Genomic DNA, 20,594 nt, shown 5'->3' with positions numbered 1-20,594 from the left:
TGTGAATGCTGTAGGCATTCACACTATTGAGATCCTGTTTCTCTTTATTCTTTATTATTATTATTGTGTGAATGCTGTAGGCATTCACACTATTGAGATCCTGTTTCTCTTTATTCTTTATTTATTTTTATTCTTCCGACCATTTTTTGTAACGCTACTACTTCTGCATACTTTATGCTATTTCAACCATTCAAATTTCACAATATTCAGCTCATTTAGGACATGTCGGCTATGTCTTTTTGTATTTCTACCTCTTTTGCTTTTTAAATTATTCAGCTTTTTCTGCAAATTTTTGCCTCATTGAAATGAATGGCATTTTGCTAAAATTCTGCTAAATCTTCTGCTATTTTGCTCTTTAACTACTTCTGCATACTTTCAGCTAGAAACACCATTCAACTTTTAAAATGTTTCCGCATCTTTCTGCTATTACAGTTTAACTCGGCTTTTTGCTAACTTTTACAGTTTTGCTTCAGTGAAGCTTCAAACTTTTAAACAATTTTTAAAGATTTTCAAATTTATAATGGAAGTCTATGGACGGAATGTTCAGCTGCTAGAGTGTGCCACTCTAGCGTTTTCAAACATTTCACTCATGCCGAACAGCTTCAACTCACTCGCTCATCTTTTACTCTATCTAGATAAATTTTACATCAAAACGTAGGGATTTTTGTCAGGATTCAGGAAATGTAACCCTCATTTGTGTGGCATTTACGGTTTTCCGACAGTTTGGCCCAGACCACGAAGAAGTCCACACTTCCCCAATAGAAATCCAATGAGAGCTCTCTGAAAATCCGAAGTGAAAATTCAAAAAAACAAAGTTTTTCGTATCGCTCCCATTTGGGAACCGTTCGACGTAGCAACATGAGCCTTGGTGAAGTTGTTCCTCAGACCTTCCTAGCACTCACATTGAAGGAAGTGTGTCGATATCTTTTATCGTTTAGCTAGGAAAAAGGTTTGTTCGGGGGTAACAAATCTGTCCGAACCCCAAAATCAAGATTTTGACAATTATACACTTTTTTACATCGTCACCACGCCTAGACGAAATATTGTAGAAATATGAAAGTTACACCAGTTGTAGTCCAAAGATGGCTGACGCTCACGGTGAAAGAATTTTTTGAATACCTAATACGGTTTTGGCTCACCGCTCGTTTGTTCGGAGGCGTTTTTTAGCAGCTGAAAGCTCTGTGAGGCTGAGCTGCTGCATGTGAAAGTGAGGTGCTGCAGCTAAACCAATGGGAACTAGCAGGTGGGACACACCATTTTGTTTGTGCTTCGTTTTTTGGTGTGAAAGACCTACAGACATGAAAGTTTCCCAAGTCTGAGACAAAGGCTAGATGTTGCTTAGACGGAAAGAATTTTTTTGATAGCTTATACGGTTTGCCTTCAGCACTCATCTGTTCGGAGGGGGTGTTTAGCAGCTGAACCCTTACTGTAGCTTAGCTGCTGTAGCTAATCCAATGAGAGGATCTGGTGGGACAAACCATTTTATTTCTCCTTCCCATTAAGTTTGTGAAAGAGCTACAGCCATGAAAGTTACCCCATTCGGACAGAAAGGATAGATGTTGCTTAGACTAAAACATTTTTTTAGATACCATTTACAGTTTGTCTTCAGCACTTGTTCGGAGCTGATTTTCCCATTCAAAAAAGCCCGTCATTAAAATGTTCTGTCACAACAACTGTTTCAGTACTTACTTCATCATTTTATGCTATTTTATTTTACTTTCTATGCTACTCTATGCTTTTTTTGTTTTTTACTTTTAAATTCTTGTCAATTTAAAATATTTTAACAATTATTTTGAACAGCTAGTGGTTTTAAAATAACTTCAATTGTGGTATCAGCTGTTTTCTATTTATGTTTCTTTCCCCATGTGTCTGCTTTTTATGATCTTCTTTGTGGGTTCTTTGGATTTTTAAGCTAATTAAAATTACACTATGTTCTACATGTTTATCAGGTGACAAATTTGGATTTATTTCCAAGTTTTATGCTGATTCTAGACATTTTTCCTATTTAACACTTTGCTTCTCATTCAATATCATGTTCTTCAACATTTTTGTCCCTAACTTTAAGCTTCTCATTTTTTTTTCTTCAACTAGATAACAATCCAAGTTCTCCATAATAATTCTGCCTTTTCTGCTAATTTATTGCATGTCATTACATGAAGACCTTCTGTTTTCCACTAATTAGACTATTTACTACATATTTATCCACTGACACATTTGGATTTATTTGAATTGTTGAATTGTAGTATCTAGGAAAGAGCTGTCAGTCTGGAAAATAATTTGTTTGTTATTCAAAATTGTAAACAGAAATTATTTTAAGGCCTCTTTCCTTAGGAAATACAGGGAATATATTACTAACCTTTAATACGTTATAGTTTGGGGAGGGAAATGCTTAATTTAAGTCTGTATAACAAAATAAAAGCGAGGGCGACCCGGATGTATATATGCGCCTACTTCCGGGACGGATCGGATGCTGCCGAACTCCAGAAACCTCAGAAGAACAAACTGACTTCGCTTGCTAACACGGAGAGCTTAGCCAGTAACTGCCCACGTCTACGTTCGCCGAGGTGAGTATACCGTGGTAAAATATTTATTAATTATTTCGAGGATTAAGTGTATCATAAGCAGAAGCGATTTTCGTCAAATATCACAGTTTAACTCGATGTCAAAGTCCGCATTGCTATTAGCTACTGAGTAGCTATTAGCTACGAAGCTACGCAATGCTTCATGATTTCATCATGTTGTTTGAGAGGTTTTATTCTTTCATTCATTTTACTAAAGTCACCTTTAGAATACAAATTTTACCGTTTTGATTGTACAGACTTTGACTTATTTTTATCCACGTTATTTACACAAAGCTGAAGTTTGCTTGCGACTCTAGCTTCCGATTCGGGAAACCAATAAAGGGCGATTCTGCTTAATTTTCCCCTACCTTTACCATCTTTAATCTACTCCAATAAAAAAACTACAGCACCTAGATACGTCTAACCTGGAACAGATTTTTCTAAGCGAGATCTAGAATAACTACAACCAGGTTTGGGGTTTTGGAAACCTTTCTGATTTGTGACACTTTAATAAAGACCGATTTTAATACTTTTTTTTTGTCTCCATGTCACACTAGAAGTAATCTAGCTCTCGAACTGCAATACCTAGACAAATCCAGGTTTGATGTGTCTAGGTACTTTAATTATAGTAGATTTAAGATGCCGATGGTTGGGAAAAATGTATTACTTTCCATAATCTGAAGCCAACTTCAGCCTAATGTTATGTTAAGAGGTCCGTTTCACAAAGCAGGTTTAACAAATTCAGATTCAAATCCTCAACTCCAAATCGTTCTAGTCTAAAGTCGGGATCTCTGAGTTTTCGGTTTCTCAACAGCTGCTATGAATTATTTCAATTAACTATAAGTAGGTGCACACAGAGTTAAGCGTGTGCGTGACAAGTTTTAAAACCTATCATTAGTGGAGCCACAAATCGATGAGTCGCCATGGCAACAGGAAGTGCTTATTTCACCCCACTGGAACTAGAAATTTTACTGAAGGGAAAAAAAATGAAAATGTAGAGGAGAGGAAGATGGCGAAGGAGAAGAATGCTGCTTGAGTTAAAGTGTAGGTTTATATGGCCTGTGGCAGGGTGTTTTTACATTAATTAAAAGCACTCTAATCACTGTTGTTCTATATTTAGATCACTAAAATAAGATTTTTCTTGAACAAAATCTCACTTCTAGACTGAACTATAATATATTTTCTAAATAAAATTTTTGCTGCAGGAACTGAATTTCATAAAATATAAAATTATATTAATACGAATTAAGCTGTATGTACCTAGCAAAATTCAATCATCTGAAGTGGCTGTTTGGACATTTATCAGCTTGACTCATTTTGTATTTATTTATGATATATGAAATGCATTTCTTCATACTCAAAATAATACAAATACTGACCAGAAATATTAGGAATATGGAGATAAAGTTAAATTGTAGGCATTGGAAATGTTTTTTCTAGATTTAAATAGTCATTTTGACAAGGGAATATTTTTCAAATATCAGGAATTCAGTAATACTAATGCATATTAATTTGGCTTGCCATAGCCTGTTGTGACCATGATGACACTAAGGTTTTATTTCCTGAATGGTAGGGAGTCAATGCATCTGTTTGTTAAATCATCTTACTGCAGGTAAAGATTAAGAATAAAAACATTGTTCTAATAGATGCAACATGTTCATTATCTCATGGTTTATCAGTTTGATTCTGTCTCCCATCACACAGTAAATACTAAATGGCTGTTTCCAGTCGCCTCGGATGTTTCAATAAATGGTCCTTATTGGCTGTTATCAGTCTCATACAATGGCTTCAGATTGTAGCAGTAGGCTCAGTAGCTTGTTATCACCATGGAATTCATTAATTGATATATTTATAATCTGAAAGTAATTTCAGTAGTTCTGCATTATAATACAATGATCCGCATTTTGCTCAAAATAACTAAACCTACAACAAATCTCATATCCTGTCACTGAGTTGTAGAATCCTCTTCCTATAAATATTTAATTCTCTGTTGATCATTCTTTAATAAGATCCTTGTCAATTGGACATGCAATGTTTATTTTTAAAACCTAATGTGTCAAACAGACCTAGCTAGTGATTTGAAAACTACAATACAAATCTGACTGCATCAGAAAATAAAAACTTGTGATTGGTAGTAAGGAGAGTGGAGACCTCTTCATCAGATCTTATTACTAGATTGACATTTTTTATCGTTTGCTGTAAGAACATTGTTGTATTAAACTGTATTTATTCCATTCAGATAACGAAGTGAATGTCTTATTTAAAGAAGTGATCAATAATTGAGAATTTCATCCCATCCAGACTTTACTTTGTTGCCCTTAGGGTGCTCACTAAAAAAGTTCTCTCTAGTTGTACATACTAAATACATGTGGTGGGACCATCCATCAGATGCTATCAGCTGGCATTTTCAGTTTCCCCTGAATGTGTGTGTTATTTATTTATGATTGTACTCTTCTTAAAACCATACACACAGAACATGTTAAAATATTTTAATATACACATGTGACAATCATAAGAGATTGAAATGATCATTAACAAGAAATAACCATTATAAAGGTCCCTAAATGGTAAAATATATGCAAGCATCACAGATTATACCACTGACTGTGATTCTGCTTTCAACCAGCAGGTGGTTTCTTGAGCATATGAAGCTGCAAGAAATTATCCCTTTGCTGAAGCAAATGGCTGAAGCAAGGCCTCATCTTGCTATCAGTGTTGGATGCCTTTTTGTTGGGAAAGGATTTATTTGGTTTTGGTTTGTTTAATATGAGCGACATGCAGAGCATTTTATTTTAATTAATTTTTTTATTTACTGTACATGAAGAACTGCTGAAATGATTTTCAGATTACACATAGATTCATAATTTCTGTTGGGGGTAAAGGAATTACTTTAGGATTAGCATTCATTCAGTAACAACAAGGTACTGAGCCCACAGTCTGAAGCAAATTTATGGGACTGATAATCGCTTATAACAGCCACTTATTGGGATGTTAACATATATTTAGTATTTGCTGTGTAAAAGAAGAAAGAATCAAACCTTAAGAGCCCCGTCATTGTGGTCCGAAAAGCCTATGGCAAGCCGTTTTGATATTAGTTTTACTGAATATGTATTCCTGATATCTGATACAAAAAAATAAAATCCTTGTCAAAATGACAATTTCTAACAAAATTACATTCTTCAAATTTGGAAAAAAAATATTCTAGATTTCTAGAAATTAATTTCAGATGTCCATAGTCCTACTGTTACTGGTCTTCATTTGTATTACATTATTCATTGTTTTGACTATGAGAAATGTATTTCAGATCTCATAAGTACATATTCCATTAAGCTGATAAATGTCAGAATGGTCACTTAAAATGTGTAAACATTTCGAGGTATAAAACTTAATTCTTACTTGTATAATTTTGACTATTATTCTTCCACAGCTGTAACTCTGTTTCTCAGTTTTTTTTTTTTTTTTTACATTTAGTTTTTTTTTTTTTCATTTCTGCATTAAAATCTCTAGTTCCAGTGGGGTGAAATAGGCACTTTCTGATGTTGGTTTTTAAAACTTGTTACGCACTCTCTTAACTCCGATTGAACCTACTTAGACTTCATTGAACTAATTAATAGCAGCCATTTTGAAACTGAACAAAATTGGTGTTCCTGACTTTAGTCCAGATCAATGCAGAGTTGCAGATTTGAATCTGAGTTTGTTAAACCTGCTTTGTGAAATTAATCCCAGGTCATTGTCTGCTCAGCATAATATTTACAGCTGCATTTAGCTCTATACAGCTTGGTATTGAAAATCAGCACAAATGCTGTGAAACATCACTTTTCTTTTGCATCAATTTTTATTTTAATGCCATAAAACTCAAACCGGTTATAACTTTTCTCCCCTTTTCAGATTACCAGACAACACATTGTTTGTGCACATGTTGGTAAGTACTAGAACATGTGATTACTGAATAGTTAAAAAATAAATAAAAAAAACTTAACATTTTGCTCATGTTATGTTTTTATTGTTTTATTCTCAGTACTGGTGACCTCGCACATCCCTATTGAGACAACGGTAAGTTCTCTCATCAATAAACTAACTTCAAAGATTTAATGATTAACTATCAACTAGATTAAAACTTTGAGGAGTAAAGCACAGTTTAAAAAGGTTTTGTTTAGATTAAAACTCATTAACTATTTAATGACATATTTCCATCGGGCAGAGAGATGAGACAGAAAATTATGCTTGGCTCACAATTGTCAGAGTACCATTACCACAGGAGATACTGAAAGAACTTGATGCAACATCTACAAATGCATAGGCATTTCTATTTTAATGTTGCATAACGTTGATTTGGCACCTCTGATGGTTCTTGAGTTCAATGAAATGTAGATTTAAATTGATGTAGGTTTTTAAGTTGTGTGTGTATATACATAAATAAAATTTTAGACATATTAATATATAATTTACTTAGGTTATTATAGACATTCCTTCAAAATGTAAACTTGGTTTGACACAAAAAATTGAAATTAAAATCACACAAAAAAGAGATGGGTTTAATTGGTATATTGTTCTTTTACATCAATGAAAGAAAGTAAAGTTATATTGCTCCAGTTTATTTTGTCTACATCTTCTCTCAGGAGGGCAAAAAAGGATTTAGTCAGCAACTGATTGTCCAAGTTGTCTACTTAAAAATTTGAATGTTTGCAATTTTATCTTTTGTCTATGATACAAATCATGAGGGGGAAAATAATCCAGTAAATTACATTGTAGGATTTCAAATACTTTATCTCTAAGCCCGAAAAGCACTTGGAGATTTCAAACTAGGGCTGCATCTAACGATTATTTTAAAAATCGATGAATCGGCCGATTATTTTGTCGATTAATCGATGAATCGGACAAAAAATATTTTTTTATATTTTATACTCTTTATTCCAAAATAAACATTTTATTCAGAACAAACAAGCACACAAGTACAGGTTGCTCATTAACTGTACTGGTGCAATATGAAAAATAAATGTTTGTGTTAAAACTACGCAAACTTACATGAGAAATGTAGCTGTACATCCACAAAATATAGGGTACTTTGTTTCATAAAGTGCAAAAAAAGACATTTTTGTTTTTAAAAGCCCCTAAGGGGTTCAAACAATAGCCCCCCCCCCATTTCAACAAATGAGGTTTTTTTTAGACTAATAGAGTTCTGCCTTTTAAGACAGGAAAGTATAGCAGTTAAAGTTGCTACTTGAGAAAATACTGAACCATAGAGATAAAAATAGCCCTGTGATTCAAATTATAAATTGTATTTGGAATAAAAATGAGAGAACTAGGGGTGGTAAAAAACACATCCTCCAAAGACATGTTAATTTGTTTTGACAAAAGTTGCATGTTACGACTTTTTTCACTGTACAAAGCGCAGGCTATTTTAATTATTGTGATCAATTAGCGCCGTCAATCCCGGTGCATGCGCGCTTCATTTGCAGTCTGGACGCTGAGGCTAAACATCCTGCGGCTCTGACTGCAGCGCTGAGACGGACTCCTGCGGGAGCGGGGGGAGGCGCCCCACGGCAGAGTAGGAATGATACATGCTTTCACGTAAGAGTCTCCAAAAGCCGCCAGTGACACCGTAAAAAGTCGCCAGATTTGTCGCTAGTCGCTTTTTTGAAAAATAGTTGCTGGAGGGGTCTGAAAAGTCGCTGAGTTGGCAACACTGCACCTGCGGCGCTGACTCCCTCTGCCGTATTTTTTCTTCTTCCCCCGTTTCAGTCAAGTGGATGTGATGACGGCGGCGGCGGATGACGCATTAATCGCGCGACACAACTAATCGATGATGAAATTCGTTGCCAACGCTTTTAAAAGTCTATTTTATCGATTCGTTGTTGCAGCCCTAGTTCAAACCTCTGTCAACCAGCAAATTTTTCCCAATATTGGCATAAATCATATAGATCTTAAATCATTACTGAATTTAAATGAATTGTTCCTTGGCATAACGCACACCTTTGGTTATGAAATCTGCTCATAAGCTCTCAATCGACCCCGCTAACAGCCCAACAACGTTCCCTTTCCTTGTGTTTTGCTCTTTAGTAAAATACCTTGTGACTTTTTCAGTCTGATGCTGCCAATAGACACTGCTGCCACCCTCTGGTGTTGTGGGGAACTGCTTATTCCGCCAAATATCCCTGTCTCACATTAGAGAATCTTAAAAAAACAAATTGTATCCATATTATGATCTGGATCATCACCAAAATGTAATAGAATTTTCATTGGCATGGGGGAAACCTCTGATACAAATTTTATTAAAAGCCATATCTTAACAAATTATCTGGTAAACACACAAAACGCCCCACACACCGAGGTTATGTTTCCTAAACACATAACCTCTTTGGCAGAGGTAATTTCTGTGGACAAAATATTTGGTGAATCACAATAATTTGGTTTAATAATTTGTAGCATACGCTTTGTTTGAAATGAGAGGAGTCATACATGTTCTATTTAGTCTTCTCAATCAGGTCTTGTTCAGAGCAGTGATGTTTTAAGGCCGTCTCTGAAATTAAATTTCATTCATACGGCTTTCTGACAGGGAATGAGCAGCAACTTAGCAGTAAAAAAGAACATTTCCATTCATAAAGTGCAGCAGTGATCAGATGTAAACAGTGAAGGTGAGACATGGCTGAACATTGTTTAGGAATCATCCTGGAAGACCTAGCTATGTTTCATCTTTGTTGCCGTCACTGATGGAAGGGAGGTTTCTGCCCTGACCCAGTTTATTCTTCCCTTGACGCTGATCTGTCATCCAGTTTGCTTTGCATTAAAATGTTTTGTTCCACCCCCATGCTTCGTAGTAAGTATGGTGTTCTTGGTATGCAGCTAATCATTTTTAGTTCTCCAAACATGATGGGTTTAGTTTGTTCCCAAAAGTTCTATTTTGGTTTCATCTGGTAACATTATATTGTAGTTTTCTTCTGGACCAAACATGAGCAATTAATACAAGTAAAGACTGAAGGACAGAAGGGCTCCTTAAATCAGTTGATTTTATTCTCTCTGTCATTTTGTGTCTATGGGGAAGGTATGATGAAAATTAAAGACAGGTCATATATTTCTTATTAGGATAACTTGCACAATCACTGGCTAACTAAATATGTTTTATAACTTGATGTTTCTGGTTTAAATTATATGCAACAGAAGATGCTTTGTGTTTATATAGAATCTAATATAATTTATTTTCCTTTGTGTCTCACAGGTCCTTGGGTGTCCCCAGGTGCCAGTGAAAGGCCTTGAAAGCATTTGAAAAGCCTTGAAAGCATTTGAAAAGCCTTGAAAGCATTTGAAAAGCCTTGAAAGCATTTGAAAAGCCTTGAAAGCATTTGAAAAGCCAATTCTGAACCTGTTTTTGAACCTCATCTAAAGAAATAAGTTTTTGAACCTCCTTTATAAAAACCTGATTTTGAACCTCCTTTATAAAAACCTGATTTTGAACCTCCTTTATAAAAACCTGATTTTGAACCTCCTTTATAAAAACCTGATTTTGAACCTCCTTTATAAAAACCTGATTTTGAATGAAACCTGATTTTGATAAAACCTGTGTTTGATAAAAACCTGTGTTTGATAAAACCTGTGTTTGATAAAACCTGTGTTTGATAAAAACCTGTGTTTAAATAAAACCTGTCTTTAAAAGAGCTGTTTGAACCTGTTCTGGTTTGAAATTGTATTATAAGTTTAACAAAAAATTAGAGAATCAATCTTTGGTTTGCATTAAATAATCCCAAGGTCAATTTAACCACATATTTCTTAAGTATAACTGCTTTAAAGAAGCGATAGTAAATCCTGAATAAAGATCTGTTATTGCTGTCTGGAGAGTATTTATACCATGCCAAGAAAAGGTCAGCGCTCGCAGTCTCAGAAGCTCAGAAGGCAAAAGGAGAGAGAATGGGTAAATGTTCTTCAAAGTGGTGAGAAGGGAAATCATTCTGTTTCATCAACTCCAGAAGTCCAGCCGAGAGATTACCTTAAAGATGACAGAGGTGAAGCAGATGTGGTAAAAGGGTTCCAAGCAGTAAATGTGATCGCCTCCAAAGAACAGCAGGTAATTGCATCTAAAAATGAACATGGACAGCACGACGGAGAATCTCCAGGACCATCTAATGAACCTGCTGAACCTCAGCCATCAGTGAAAAGTGTCTGTGCATCCAGGAGTCAAGCATCTTTTAAATATGGAAACTACAGAAATAAGCAATGTATGGCTAATTGTTTGGTTTTCCTTTCATTCGTCCATGAACATGATTTTATTACAAAAGATGATCTTAACAGGGTTTTGGACAAAGGTCATGCTATGTATTCAGATGTCAGAAAGATCTACATTAACAGCATATTTCTAGAATTTGAAGAGCTGCCTACTGTGGTTAAAAGCCGTAGTCATGAGTATCAGGTGGACATGTCTCAGCCCATTCGTCATGGATTATTTGATGGTGGTCCAGATGCTCTGAGCTTGGAACAAGGACTGCAGTGTTTGAGATCAGAGGTCCAGTATGCTCTTCTACTCATGACATCAACATGTATCGCAGTTTGCAGGCTAAGTTCTGGTGAATATGCTTACTTTGACCCTCATCCCCGCAAGTCAACAGGACTTCCATTTCCCTCTGGCATAAATGGTGGAAAAGCTGTTCAGCTAAAATTCAGCCGACTTGATGACATGATTGCAAGGATCAAACTTGTGTACAGAATACTTGGAACTGCTTCAGACTGTCAGTATGATATTAAGCCAATCACATTTCAATGTGAAGACTTTGCCATGGAAACCCTAGACTATATACAAACCACTACAAATGTGGAGCCAATGTTAGATGAACCTGTTTGGAAACCAAACACTGAGACATCTACTGAACAGACACAGAGGATCAATATAGAGGCGACTTGTGTTAAAGACGCTGTGCGATCCAATGATTCATGTGAAGTGACATCACCCAGAATGGATTCTTCTTCAAATGAGACCACCGCTCCCATGAGCCATTGCCCCTCTGATCCGTTACTACAACAAACACTGCCATCATATGTAAAAGAAATACATGTAACATCACATGTGTCTAAGAATGATTCAAATAAAGCATCTGGCTCAAAAAAGACAGTTTTCAGTGATCTCCCCGAATCTCTGGTTGAAGAACTTAACCGTAAAATGTTGAAACGTAGCAAAAACGAAAAGTTAAAAATAAAGAGAAGACTATTGACCCAACTTGAACTTCAGAGAAATGAATCTGATCAGATTCAAGATGAAAATGTGCACAAAAAGAATCTTTATAAACAAAGTTCTAGGTATAAAGAAAACAAAAAGGAATATTTAAGAAGGATTTATAAAGAAAAAGATGGCTTTAAGGAAAAAAAGAAGGCACAAATGAGAGCGATCTATAGAGAAAGAGAGGAAGTTAGAGATAAAAAAAGAGAACATCTTAGAAAGCTGTATAAAGAAAGTACTACATTTAGAGAAAAGCAGAAAGAACGTGTTAAGAGTACTTACAGAATAAATTCTGTGTACAGAGAAAAGCAAAAAGAACGTGTGAAAAGAACTTACAGAGAATGTCCTGCATTTAGAGAAAAGCAAAAAGAAAGGCAAAGAGAATATGTTAAGAGAAATTATGGACAATCTTTGGTATTTAGAGAGAAACATAAAGCTCACATGAGGTCATATTTGTCTCAACTATATAAAGAGAGTGAAGCATTTCAACAGAAAAAAAGGTCTTACATGACTAATCGTTACAGAGAAGGAGAGTTTCGTCAACAACACAAGAATAATATGAAAAAAAGAATGAGAGAAAGATACTGGCAAAGTTGTTCTTTTAAAATGTTGCATAATATCAGATGTGGCATGAAAATAAAAAGAAAGTATCGCCATATGCATCGACCTGCTGAAATCTTACAAAATCAGCCAGATAACGATTTAATCAAGGAGGCCATTTCTCTTTTCAGAGAGAACATCAAATCAGGACCATCTTATGTTTGTACTGTCTGTCTGAAAGCATCCTTTCCAAATCAGGTGAAAATCTGCAAGAGATCTAATTATTCAAAGCATCAAGCTGTAGCTCAGCAATGTCTCACAGGGAAATATGTTCATGAGTGTGATGAAGCATGTAATGATCAATGCAGCTTTCCTGTTGAGAGAAAGAAGGAGTATATCTGCCACACGTGTGATTCCTCTCTTAGAAAAGGATGTATGCCGCGGCTAGCTGCAGCTAATAAACTGGAATTACTAGATATTCCAAATGAATTGAAGGATCTTAATATTCTTGAAAGGCATCTCATTGCAAAATGCATCCCGTTTGCTAAAATTATTCCATTACCTAAAGGCAGACAACGGCTCATTCGTGGAAATGTGGTGTGTGTTCCATCTGAAGTCCAAGAAACGGTAAACAGTTTGCCCAGACTGAGAAGTGAATCACAGGTCATGAGGGTCAAGCTGAAACGAAGACTGTGTTTTAAAGGCCACCACATCCTTCAGACTATTTCATGGTCAAAACTGATTCATGCCCTGCATAAACTAAAACAGATCCATCCCCAGTACACAGATATCGAGATCAGGGATGATGCATTGCTCTGTGATCCTACGTTGCCTGATGAGGACAGTAGTGATGAGGACAGTAGTGATGAATCCAGCATGGGAAGTGATGATTACGATGAAGCAGATTTAATGGAAATTGACAGGTATGAAAAAGATGCACTGTGTGAAACCGATTCTGAAAGTGAACAAGATGGTGATAAGTCATCCTGTGATGAACCACCAGAACAACAAAATCCAGATGAACCAGAAAATGATCGTCAGAATGGAGGTTTCGCATTAGAAAGTTGTCTGCAGCCTGTTGACATATCAGAGGAGATTCTGTGTTTCAGTGATAACACGTACTGCGTGGCTCCTGCTGAAAGGAACAATCCTGTTAGTTTTTTCAGAACCCCGCATTTGGAAGCCATGTCCTTTCCTTCACATTTCCCTAATGGTCAGAACACTCTTGATGAAGCAAGACCACTTAAACTCACACCAAGTGCTTATTTCAAGTCGAGACTGTTCCATATTGATGAGAGATTTGCTAAAGATACAAACTACCTGTTTTTTGGACAGTTTGCTACAGAAGTCCACTTGGCAAATTCCAGCATGATGATACAGCTCAGAAAAGGAAAAACTACAACAAAAGATGGTAGGAGAATAACCTCAGGGATGTTACAAAGTAAGACAGAAGTGGAGAAACTGATCAGAAATAAAGATGCCATCAGATTTATGCAGCCTCTAAGAGGAACTCCAGCTTACTGGGAGAAAACGACTCGAGACCTTTTGAGCATGCTACGTCAGATTGGAACGCCACAGTTCTTTGTAACCTTCTCTGCTGCTGAGATGAGATGGCCTGAAGTGATTCATGCAATAAAGAGACAGCAAGGTGAAGTGGTGGATTTTGAAGCACTTAACTGGACAGAAAAGACTGACATTCTAAGATCTAATCCAGTTACCACCATGCGAATGTTTGATAAACGAGTTGAAGCTCTGTTCAGAGACCTGCTACTTTCTCCTGCGAGGCCGCTTGGTGAAATTGAGGATTACTTCTACCGAGTTGAGTTCCAGCACAGAGGTTCCCCTCACATCCATATGCTACTTTGGACAACTGAGAAGGTAGACATAGAAGTGGATGATGATATAACCGTTTGTAGGTTTATTGACAAATATGTCACAGCTCAACTTCCTGACCCAGAAAAGCAACCTGAACTGTACAAAAAAGTCACTGAACTCCAGAAACACAGCAAAAGCCACACAAAGACTTGCTTCAAAAGCCTTAACTCTGGTTGCAGGTTTGGGTTTCCAAAACCAGTTGCTACTAAAACAATGATTGTCAGGTCCAATGATTTAGCAGATGTTGACGCTGCAAAAAACAAACTCAGGCCGCTGATGAACCTGCTGCACCAACCTGAAGCTGCTTCCTTAACAGTTCAGCAGATCCTCTCACGATGCAACCTGACAATGTCCGAATACCAAGAATGCCTCCAAGCGATTAACAAAAAAACTGTTGTCATTCTGAAACGTGACCCGAAAGACTGTTGGATCAACAATTATAATCCACACCTGCTTGAAGCCTGGGATGCTAACATTGATGTTTCCTTTGTGGTAAATGCTTATTCTTGCATTCAGTATCTCACAAAGTACATAACTAAGAAAGAGAGTGGACTTTCTGACTACCTGAAGACAGTTATTGATAACTCTGACAAGGACAGAGTCAATGAATGTGATGAAATGAAAGCTGTGATGCAAGCTTACTCCAAAAAGAGAGAAATCAGTGCCCAGGAGTGTGTCACTCGAGTCTGTGGGTTAAAAATGAAACAATGTTCCCGCGGTGTGGTGTTTGTGCCAACGGATGAGAACCCAGTGAAAATGAGCCGCCCAATGAGCTTCCTGGAGACCACAACAGATGACAGTTGGAACATTTGGATGACTGGTTTGGGTGATAAATACAAAAGTAGACCTGAGACCCCAGAATACGAAAAAATGTCCCTTGCGGATTTTGCCGCTCTTTGCCGCTTTGTGAGTGGTCCGAATGAAGGAAAAGATGTTCTTCCCCTGCTAAACCAACTTGGATTTGTACAAAGACGAAAGAATGAAAAACCTGCCATAATCAGATACTACCACTGCTCGGAGGAAAAGGAACCAGAGCAATATTATGGGCGTCTGATGAGACTTTACCTTCCACACAGATCAGAGCTGGAACTGAAACCACCAAGGTTCGAAACCTATCTGTCCTTCTACAACGCTGGTTGGGTACGGCTTCCAGGTTCAGCCCAATGTGAGAGCGTGAAGAGCATTGTACAGAGAAACAAAGAGAAGTATGAGAAAAACTCAGATGAAATTCAGAGTGCAGTGGAGGAATTTGAGCAAAGCAGAGATATTGTCGATGAATGGAGTAATCTTGCCCCTGAATCCGAAGTTGTGAGGTTACGGTGCGATGACAATCTTCCTGAGAGACATTCTGACCATGAGGATGAACAGGAAAATGTGCCAGACTACAGTTGTGAGTCCAATGCAGTACCAGAGGTTAGGGCCACCAGAGAGAAACCTGCAATAGATCCAGCCGTGCTACGCACAATGTATCAGAATCTGAACCAGAAGCAGGCCTGTGTCTTCTATGCTATCAGAGACTGGTGTATTCAGCGTGTCTGTGGTTTGAATCCGATGCCTTTCCAGTACTTCATCAATGGTGGCGCAGGGACTGGCAAGAGTCATTTGATTAAATGTGTGCATGCTGAAGCATCAAAGATCCTGAGCAGACTGTCTACTAACGCAGAGGAGGCTGACATATCAAATCCAACTGTGTTATTGACATCATTTACAGGAACAGCGGCTTTCTCCATCAATGGCTCCACACTGCATTCCCTGCTGAAACTACCCAGGAGTCTGAAACCACCCATCCAAGGACTTGGGAATAAACTAGATGAGGTCAGATCAGAGCTCATGAATGCAGAAATTCTGGTTATTGATGAAATTTCCATGGTTTCAAAGCCTCTTTTTACTTATGTGGATGCAAGGCTGAAGCAGATTAAAGGCACCCAGAGACCTTTTGGGGGGATGTCCTTATTGCTGGTTGGTGATTTCTTTCAATTACCACCAGTGAGACAGTCTAAACCCCTCTGTGTTTATGATCCAGAACACATAGACCTATGGCAGGAACATTTTCAGATGATCACTTTGACTGAGATCATGCGCCAGAAAGATGACGTCGCCTTTGCAGAGATGTTGAACAGGATTCGTGTGAAAGAAAGCTCAGAAGAGCTTTCTCATGATGACAGAAATTTGCTATCACAAGCACTGACACAACCAGCTGACTGCCCTATTCACATTCTGCACATATTTGCAACAAACAAGAGTGTGGAAGCCCATAACAAATCTACCCTGGCAAAACTTCATTCAGACATCATCGAAATTGATGCAGACGATTTCGAGAAGGATCCTCGAACAGGTAAAATGACACGAAGGGACAAACCATATACAGGTGGGAGGAACGATTTGCCTGACAAGCTGTCTGTTGCTATAAATGCCAGAGTTATGCTGACCAGAAACTTAGACACAAGTGCAGGTTTGGTAAATGGTGCTTTCGGTGTTCTGATGAAAGTGGTAAGATCTGAGACGGATGGACACATTGTTAAACTTGGCCTTAAAATGGACAATCAGCAGTCTGGGGGACACAGCCGCAACGCAACTGCAGCATCTGATGATCTGGTTTATGTTGAGAGATCAGAGGAGAATCTGAAATTCAAAGGTGTTGTACGTAGGCAGTTTCCTGTAAAGCTGGCATTTGCATGCACGATTCACAAAACCCAGGGCCTTACAACAAAGACGTGTGCTGTTTCCATGAAGAACATTTTTGAACCTGGCATGGCTTACGTTGCTCTCAGCAGGGTGACATCTCTCAGTGGCCTGTATTTACTGGACTTTGATGAAAAGAAGATCTATGCCAATCCTGAGGTCACTGCAGCACTCCACACCATGAGACAAGCCAATGTTGAAGATGTGATGCCTCTCCTTCAAGTCAGAGACACAGCGTGCAGACCTGACACTCTCACACTGATCCATCACAATACAGAAGGTTTGCCATCTCATATCAGTGACATCAAGAGTCACCATGAGCTGTATCTTGCTGATGTTTTGTGTCTCACTGAAACCCGCCTGCAAGGATCTTTTGTTTCAGACAGTCTTCAACTGGACGGCTACACGCTTTTCAAGCGCAACAGACACGTGTCCTACACTAACTTTCCTGAGATGGCTAGCAGAGCCGGTGGTGGAGTAGCAGTGTATTTGAAGGATCATTTTCAGGCTCAGGTAAAACAGTATCTGCATAATGTTACTGACCTTGAATATTTGGTCTTAAAGGTCCAGGCTCCTTTCCCTGCCATCATTGGTGTTGTGTATCGACCTCCAGACTACAGTTTGAGACCATTCCTGCAAAATCTGGTAAGTCTTTTAGACTCACTTGAAATTATGGATTTTCAGCCAATAATTGTGTGTGGCGATTTTAATGAGAACCAGCTACCGGAAGGAAGGAAACCGATTTTGGAGCTGTTTCAGTCCAGGGGGTACAAACAACTGATAACGTCTGCCACGACAGACAGGTGCACGTTGATTGATCTTATTTTTATTTCTCAGCCACAGCAATGTCTCACATCTGGTGTCCTGAGAACATATTACAGTTACCACAACCCTGTTTTCTGCATATTGAGCCCTAGCCAATCATGAGGCCATCTGGTGAGTTTTAAAGTATTCACACATCTTGCTTGTTTCATATTTTATAGAGATCAAATTATTATGTTCTGTCATCATGGGTAATAAATTATGGATAAATATGTTGAAAAGAGACCATTGAACTATGTTGGAAACTAAATATTCTTTTGTTATTTTGTAAAAAAAAAAAAATCAATGTGAATTTAAATATATTTCTTAGCTTTATATTTATAATCATTCATCAGTGCAGGATTTATTCATGGCTAGTATGTGCTTTTACTTGAAATAATGTTATTGCTAGTTTTCTGAAAACAAATGTTTTCTTAAGTGTGTACATTTTTCTTAATCATGACATGTTTTCTTAATCCAAAAGGCCTACATAAATCAGACATTTTATAGATTGTATTTTCTTGATCTGTGATTATATTGAGGGTTTTTGTTATTGCTAATCTGAATTTGAATCATGATACATTTATTGAATTATTAATGTCAAACATAATTTTAATAGTAGGGATTAATTTACAGTTACACTTAATATTTACTTTAGGTGGCACATGTATATTGAGGACATCCTTCAGTCTCAAATAAAGGCATCAAAAAAGGTGCAAAACACAATAGCATCAGACTAAAATGTGTAAAATACCTGCTCACACTTTAATGATGCTTCTTTTTTGTAAAACCTCGAGATGTCCTCAATGTACACTGCTACACTATACTACACTATAAAACATTTAGCCAGAAATGAAGTCACATGCACAAGTTTTATTTTCATAATATGTATGTTAAATCATGGAACAGCTTTTTAGTGATTGATAGATAACCCTGCATTATGTTAAAAGCTAAATGTATATTTTTATTTTAGTAAATCATGAATATTTTTGCAACTAGGCAGTTTACCATTTAAAAAGTCCAATTTGGCTCTGATTACCAATTAATAATAAGTGCAGAATTAAATGATGGCTAACTTGTAATCATTTGAATAATGATAGTTCATGGTGCTTGTTGAGAAGCAGTTTTCTAAGTGAAAGTATTATTTTTCATCATGGCATGTTTTAGAGGTGATAGCTATATTACAATGTTTCTGTTTTGTTTTTAAGTATGTAGAATCATGGATCAGTTTATGAGTGATTGATAGACTTAGACTTAGAGACCTAGACAGATTTATTTTGTCATTTTGTATACACAAGTGCAAACAAAAAGAAATTTAGTTCAGAAAAATGACAAAATAAATATGTCTAGGATAGAGAAAATTGCATTATGTTAAAAACTAAATATTGATTAGTATTTTTGTGAAATATGACTTTGTTGTTTTTTATTTATCAAGTCAAACTTGCTTCTGATGCTAAATTAAATCATGTACAATAAGAGTTTCTGTTTTGTTTTTAAGTATGTAGAATCATGGATCAGTTTATGAGTGATTGATAGACTTAGACTTAGAGACCTAGACAGATTTATTTTGTCATTTTGTATACACAAGTGCAAACAAAAAGAAATTTAGTTCAGAAAAATGACAAAATAAATATGTCTAGGATAGAGAAAATTGCATTATGTCAAAAACTAAATATTGATGAGTATTTTTGTGAAATATGACTTTGTTGTTTTTTATTTATCAAGTCAAACTTGCTTTTGTTGAAGCATCACTGCTAAATTAAATCATGGCTCAAATGTGTTTTTAATTGAAATTGTGTATTACAGATCATGTACTTATAGTTGTTGTTTTTTTTATAAATATTGATGTTTTGTTATGGATACATTATTTAAGGTTTACATGTTTCAGTTTAAATTTTTCTAGATCTATATTGTGACCTGGCCTTTTACCTGGGTGGGTTTATGGTTAGGGATGGTAAAAGGCCAGGTCTGAATTCTGCCCATTTCATATATGAAATGGGTTTTGTACCCATTTCATATATGAAATGGGTACAAAGCAGAACTTTCCCTTATTAAATGTACCCATTTAAATGGGTACATTTAATAAGGTAAAGCAATATACATCAGAAAGGATGGAGTTTGAATGTAATCCATCCTTTCTGATGTCACTTTAGAGATACCAGCTGACATCCCATACTAGAATAGGTTAAGGGGTTGAGTCCAAGAATGGCTTTCAACTTTATCTTGTATAATCGTGTTTCCTTTGATCTGTTTGTTTATTTTGGTCCTTGTGACCACATCTGTAAACTTCATCAATGTAAGTGAATGCTGTACTATAATATCACCTTGTTCATGAACTGCTGATCCAAAACTGGCCTTCTCAGTGTTGGACAACTCAGATATCACATGCTCCATTGAGACAGCTGCTTAATGACCTACAATGCCAGAGATCTTCAGAGGGACAGAGGCACACCCTTCAGAAGACTCTGGATAACCCAGACAACATCACCACCCAACCACACAACCCATCGTTTGAACTAGCAACAATGAGTGCTGCGTAGGCCTCTGCACATCCTGCCTGGGAGTTTGGCGATTCTAAAAGGAGAAGGAGGTCATTAGTTTTCATCTATAAAACAAATATGTGTTTAATTTAACAGGTGTACATTGTCCAAATAGTTTTTGGATTTAGCCATTGTAATCTAGAGGTAAAGTTTTAATTGGGGTTTGTTTGTTTTTAAACATCCTCTGTGTGCAGGTATGGCTGTCTTTAGTAGTTCACTTTAAGCAGCTGAGACCTTCAACACTTCAACAATGAGCTTCTAACAACACATACAGTACCACTACCTGGAAGTGAGACCACTTGGACCTGGGTTTTATTACTTGCAACTGTTTTTTTTAAGGTTATTCATTTATAATGCATTACGATACATCTTATTTTGACATTTCTAAGCTTT

The 20,594-nt window shown here is 36.9% G+C and overlaps 2 protein-coding genes across 3 annotated transcripts; both read left to right on the top strand.

Moving 5' to 3' along the window:
• Positions 1–2,434: 2,434 nt before the first annotated feature.
• LOC119777799 lies at positions 2,435–12,197 on the top strand. Its single transcript, XM_038276792.1, has 5 exons — positions 2,435–2,564; positions 6,450–6,483; positions 6,580–6,614; positions 9,778–12,137; positions 12,188–12,197. The coding sequence occupies exons 4-5, from the start codon at positions 10,405–10,407 to the stop codon at positions 12,195–12,197; spliced, it is 1,743 nt and encodes a 580-aa protein (XP_038132720.1). The 5' UTR covers positions 2,435–2,564; positions 6,450–6,483; positions 6,580–6,614; positions 9,778–10,404.
• LOC119777756 lies at positions 12,147–20,534 on the top strand. 2 transcript variants are annotated; one of them, XM_038276768.1, is made up of 3 exons: positions 12,147–17,505; positions 17,698–20,251; positions 20,396–20,534. In XM_038276768.1, exons 1-2 carry the CDS (start codon positions 12,205–12,207, stop codon positions 17,785–17,787), a joined length of 5,391 nt encoding a protein of 1,796 aa, XP_038132696.1. In that variant the 5' UTR covers positions 12,147–12,204; the 3' UTR covers positions 17,788–20,251; positions 20,396–20,534. The 2 variants fall into 2 exon arrangements, with proteins under 2 accessions (XP_038132696.1, XP_038132687.1); XM_038276759.1 differs by having other exon boundaries at positions 12,147–20,251.
• Positions 20,535–20,594: the final 60 nt, after the last annotated feature.

The sequence above is a fragment of the Cyprinodon tularosa genome, unplaced genomic scaffold (genome assembly GCF_016077235.1).
Source record: "Cyprinodon tularosa strain WSP-4 unplaced genomic scaffold, ASM1607723v1 ctg1007, whole genome shotgun sequence".
Lineage (NCBI taxonomy): Eukaryota > Metazoa > Chordata > Actinopteri > Cyprinodontiformes > Cyprinodontidae > Cyprinodon > Cyprinodon tularosa.
The sequence above is the reverse complement of the archived record's forward strand: the minus strand, read 5'-3'. Positions and strand labels throughout refer to the sequence as shown.